Below are 5589 nucleotides of genomic sequence, written 5' to 3' on the forward strand. Positions count from 1 at the left end.
TGTATCCGTTGTATAATTAATACTCAACCCATAATATCTTACAACCAATAAATTGAATTGATATTCCAAACTTCCAAAATTCTTTACATTAAAAATATTTCAGCTAATATTAATAAATCTAAACTTCTAAAAAAACTACTATATATACATATTAATATTAATCTAAATCATAAACAAGATCAAATCTATCCTATTGCCACATCCACATAATATCAATATCCAAATCCAAAAATATAATGTATGTCCAAAAGTGGATGAAGGTTAAAAAAAATTAGGCGGAAAGTTCGAACTCATTCATCATTTGTGCTTCGCGTTGATCTCTGACATATGTAATTCACAACTCCCTGAGTTCATCAATTTTCTCATGAGAATAGGTTGGACCAATGCCTTGATAGTACTACAATAAAGATAATTACAAAATAAGTATTCACATATAAAAACTTGAAAAGTAATTAAACTTTATATTTAATCATGTACAAATTAATTTATCATAGTTGTAGCAAGATCATTCAGATATAAAATAATAATGAAGTATTTTCAACTAATTTATCCAAACTACTCTTCATCTCTCTAAGATAATATAGATACAAATCTACAGTCTGAAAAATTCATAATCATATAAAAAATAAAAAAAGCTAAATTATAAATAATGTTCAAGTACCTTATCTGGAATAACTAGTGTCTCAACTGTATCGTCTCAAGCATAGGCAAACTTTGTAACTCTTTTTAGAGTTATATCTTTAGAGTGTTACAAAGCTGGAGATGTTACAAAGCTGCCATCATAGGTGTGGTTTTTTCAGTCTTGTTTTCATTCGTGTAAGGAGTATCTTTTGAAGATTCCAGTGTCTGCTGATTATCCATCATAGAAGCTGGAGATGTTACAAAGCTACCATCTGTGGAAATCATGAAAAGTTCATCAATGAAGGTACAAAAAGAGTTACAAAGTTTGCCTATGATTTGTTAGAAATGAAGCTAAATGGAGCACAAAAAACAAGATATCAAGCAAAATGAACATATAAGCCGTAAAATTTCCAACCTAAATCCCCAAGAAAACCAAACTTATATACCAGGGTAGATTCACATAAGTGTAGACAACAAAATAAACTGCATCAACAACTTGAAAGATAAGGGAGGTTCATGAAACAAAATATAAACAACAACATACATTTATTGATGTCATGAGACAAATGTGACACAAATAGGGCATAAAAGAACACCTACAGTGCATGAGAACCACATAAACTGCATAAATTCAGTAAGTTGAAGAACAAGAGAGGTTAATTCATAAAACAAAAAAAAAACAGCAACACCATACATATATTGATGTCGTGAGACAAATGTGACACAAATAGGACATAAAAGAACACCTATAATGCACGAAAAGCACCTAAACGACATAAATGATACAACTTGAAGGACCAGAGAGGTTCATGAAACAAAAAACAACACCACTATATATATATATATATATATATATATATATATATATATATATTGATGTCATGGGACAAATGTGACACAAATAGGACATAAAAGAACACCTATAATGTAGGAGAAGCACGTAAGCTGCATAAATTCAGCAACTTGAAGGACAAGAGAGGTTCATGAAACAAAAAACAGTAACACCATACATAAATTTGCAAATGTCTCGGATATTTCGGATAAATTTGCAAATTATCACTAAAATCACATAATTATCTAGGTAAATATTTCAGATATCATTATTCTAATGACATTTTTAATGTACAGAACTACAGAAGTATAACAAAAGCCTACATTGTTTTTTGTACAATTAGGAGTTGCTCATAATGTGTTATTTTGCACATATTGGTAAAGTTTGCATCATTTAGACAATTTTCCAATACAAATATATATAAGATTGAGCAATGAATATATATGTAATCATATCATCTTGCGGTGCCCAAAAATCAAGTTCCACTCATTTCCATGCCTATAACCACGTGTAGCTCATCAAACAATGAATAAAAGCTAAGATAGAAGAAATTTATGTACTATGTATGAACAACAAAATTTTGGCAACTCAGATGCTCACCATCTAAATCAAGTACCAAAGTAATGGGCTTCCTTTCTCGTGATTCCTTTGGCAATATAGTTGGTCGATTGCTAGGTATGAATTGTGATAGGTCAGGCAAGTTTCTAATTAATGAGTGTGGGTCAAAATATTGTGCCTCATCTGAGTCATCACAAGATGAACGATCTGCTTTTTGTTCACCAGGACGTATCTGATGAATAGCTAACAAGAAGCTTGAATTATCATAATCCATCCTTGCTTCCTCAGATGGTCGCGAATGGATTATTTCGCTCATTTCCAAAGAATCATCAAGGAAGGGCAAAGTCATGTGTCGTTCAGTACCATCAAAGAAGATGTTTGACTCTGCAGCATCATGTGCAGGTATTCTGAGTTTCTCAGCAATATCATCACATATAAAAGTGCCATCAAACATAGAACCTGAAAGAACCATGTCTGAAATGTAGAAATCTGATATGGTGCAAGTTTGATAGTCAGATGAACTTTCACTATTACCATCACTTTCATCTGCCATGATGAAAAAGGATTTGGATAAAAATACGCAAATATGCAAATGATTTAGAAAACTGCTTAACCTATGAGGGGATATATAATGGTCAAATATATGATAAACAAGGGGCTATCCAATATTCCCACCACCAGAAAAAGTTAACTTCTTTGTGCTTCCAAACCATATCAAAAACTGCCTCCTTCGTCCCCCCCCCCCCCCTCCCTGCCCCCCGGCCAAGGAAAAATCTGAGATATTAAATGGCCTTATACGAACAGCATAAAGAAGCCATATACAGGTACAACATGCAGGTCTTTCCATCCTACCAGTTTGTGCATCCTTCCTTTTTCAGATTTTTTTTCCTTTGAGTTATTTTTCCTTCTACCTATTTTAGTGTCTGTTTGCCAGGTACATGCTAATCTCAAGACAGCAGCATGAGCCAGCACTTCTTTATACTTTGGTATGGTATGCTGGCTGTTGAATATGTCACTTAATTAGATTTTATAGATGCTTAACTATGGAGTAGGTTAAAAATTTCTGCAAAGTTGATTGAACTTGGGAATCTCTTTATACTTGGTATGGTATGCTGGCTGTACGTTGTATATGTCATGTAATTAGCTCTTGTAGATGCTTAAGTATGAATTAGTTTGGATAAATTTCTGCAAAGTTGATTGAACCTGGGATCATTTCTTCATGATGCGATTACAACATCAGTGAAAATTTGTTGTGGGGATAGTTGACAGGAAAGCTCTCTCATTTTACCCGAATTAAGCTGAATATATGTTATTAAATTACAATGCATATAATGGCAAGCTGACAGTTTGTAGAACTGATGGTTATTGCAACTAGCTCTGTGCTAATAAAACTTTTGTCATTAATAGAAGAGATAACTGATTATTTAGGAAGGTTTTTTTGAAACTGAGAAGGAAGACTGTTCGCTATCAGACTTAATTCTATCCTGAGACTATAGGCCGTATACAGTGCGTTTCTGGGGTCTATAGTTCTTCGTGTGGAATTATTTTTTTCCTGATATGGAAGTTGTTGCTGTCAATTGTCCCTTCTCTCACCCATGGCAGATGTGCAGAGCAACCTTCTCTTTCAAATTATTACACTTCTACGGCAATCGTATTACTAGCCATGTTCTTAGACACTACCAAACACGCATTGATTAGAATAACTTAAGTATTCTTGGGGGGGGGGGGTACCTTTCTCCTGATGCTCAAGTACCTCAAGTTGCTCAAACATAATCTTCTTCAAAGGTTACAAGACCTTACATTTAATACTCTCTTCAAAATCAAGGGCTCCACCTCGAGACAAGCAGGGCCAAGCTGTTGCTTGAAGGATTAGATTTTTTTTTTCTTATGTCTTCTTATTTGTTTTGATGTATCTTAATTATGCTCGTGAAATATGGTTTGGTGTGACAACGATACTCTGAGTCCAATTAACATTGCCAACAATTAGGAATTCATAGTAGATATTGGACAAGTAATACAAATTCACAAAGAATTCCTTACTAATACACAAGATATGAGATCACAAGCGACAGGTAGATGAACTGAACACCAAGGGAAAATGGAGAGCGACAAAGGCAGGGAAATGGTAGCTGAACTGAACACCAACTACTGAACTAGAGAACGGTTACATGATCCACATTGATTCTTGTGCTACGAAAGTGATGTAGAGAAACAACTACTGGTCTGAATGAAACAAGGCAAGTTTACTTCACAAGGTTTATTTTTTAAAAAAAAACACCTCATCTCGACCAGACTATCCCACATCTCGTAGTTTTATTCATGAATTTGAGCAAGTTCAAACATTATCCGTAGATGATAATGTTTCTAAGGAGGTAAGAATAGAACCAAAATCATCCACAATTTAAATTGATTTTGACGATGTTAAGGATGAAACTGAATATTGGGAGGATGGAATTGTTTGCTATCTCATTGGAGCGAATCCACTGTCTTTTGTAATGAAGGGTTTCATTCGACGATTTTGGGGAAAAGATCGCAAAGATAAGGTTGCATCACTTGGGAAATGAATGTTTATTGTTCAATTGAAAACAATGGAGCAAAGAGATGCAATCATTATTGGTGGTTTTCATTTTTTTTGTAGTGGTAAAAGCTTGAAGTCCAGACATGGAGCTTCATAAGGAATTGAAATAAGCCTCATCCACGTGATTGAACTAAGCCAATAATTGAACTTCTTGGCAATTTCAGAAAATCAATATAGTAATTAAATAATTTAATTCTAAATTACCAATCTAATAAGCAAGAAAATTGATTCAATTAACAAAAGTTGAACAATAAAGCCACCAACATCAATTTCTTTATGTACTAGGAATAAACAGGACATGAAGATTAAGAATTACCGGTAAATTGAAACGGTTTGCTAGGTAGATTGAAATTGCGAATTGTGATGAACGATGTGCTGCAATGGAATTGAAGTGTCACGGGCGAAACGTCGTCGGAGATGAGAGCCGAAGGTAGAAACGTCGTCGGGCGAAACCTTGAGGGGGGAACCGGAGGAAGCAACCTTGAGGCGGAACCAGATGTAGCAACCGTGAGGGGAACCAGAGGTGGAAACTAAAAGAAAATAACCTCTGTACTACCAGTACCTTCCAATAGAGTTTACACAGCCGTAGTAACTGAGAGCTTGAATAGGGCGGGTATTGAGCAAAAATTCAAAGTTCCTAATTTTTAGTCGTGACAGTTTTTTTTAATTTAATTATTTTCACAAATTTATTATTATTAATAATAAAATAAAGATAACTTTTTTAGTATTCTTATAAAAAAATTAAAATATTACTTAATAATTTCATAGCAAAGATAACACACATCAAGATAAGTGTTAAGTAATATATTATCAATACAATTTAAGATAACAGTTACACGGTTAAAATGTTAATTTAGACTTTACATAACGTTTGCTTAAATAAGAGTTAATTTAGGGGTGTTATGTTTGCCCTTTTTTGTAGTAGTGTAATTTTTTGTAATTTCACCAGATCTAGAATTTTTTTGTTATTTCCTATAATTTCATATTCTTTTTTTTGGTC

The 5589-nt window shown here is 33.6% G+C and overlaps 1 protein-coding gene across 2 annotated transcripts; it reads right to left on the minus strand.

Moving 5' to 3' along the window:
- Nucleotides 1–201: 201 nt before the first annotated feature.
- LOC104906243 (uncharacterized) lies at nt 202–5169 on the minus strand. 2 transcript variants are annotated; one of them, XR_007274497.2, is made up of 3 exons: nt 4906–5169; nt 662–893; nt 202–397 (listed from the first exon to the last, which is right to left on the minus strand). XR_007274497.2 is itself a non-coding variant. In XM_048644806.2 (3 exons), the coding sequence occupies exons 1-3, from the start codon at nt 2562–2564 to the stop codon at nt 766–768; spliced, it is 564 nt and encodes a 187-aa protein (XP_048500763.1). In that variant the 5' UTR covers nt 2565; the 3' UTR covers nt 448–765. The 2 variants fall into 2 exon arrangements, 1 of the variants encoding a protein (XP_048500763.1); XM_048644806.2 differs by lacking the exons at nt 202–397; nt 4906–5169 and adding exons at nt 2054–2470; nt 2546–2565 and having other exon boundaries at nt 448–893.
- Between the last annotated feature and the right edge of the window lie 420 nt (nt 5170–5589).

This window comes from Beta vulgaris, chromosome 5 (assembly GCF_026745355.1).
Source record: "Beta vulgaris subsp. vulgaris cultivar EL10 chromosome 5, EL10.2, whole genome shotgun sequence".
NCBI lineage: Eukaryota > Viridiplantae > Streptophyta > Magnoliopsida > Caryophyllales > Amaranthaceae > Beta > Beta vulgaris.

What these genes read in the sequence shown, in the direction of transcription:
- LOC104906243 (XM_048644806.2), bottom strand. An exon ending in TTTGGTACTTGATTTAGATG is followed by an intron (nt 894 to 2,053) that starts GTGAGCATCTGA and finishes TGATTTCCACAG; the next exon opens with ATGGTAGCTTTGTAACATCT.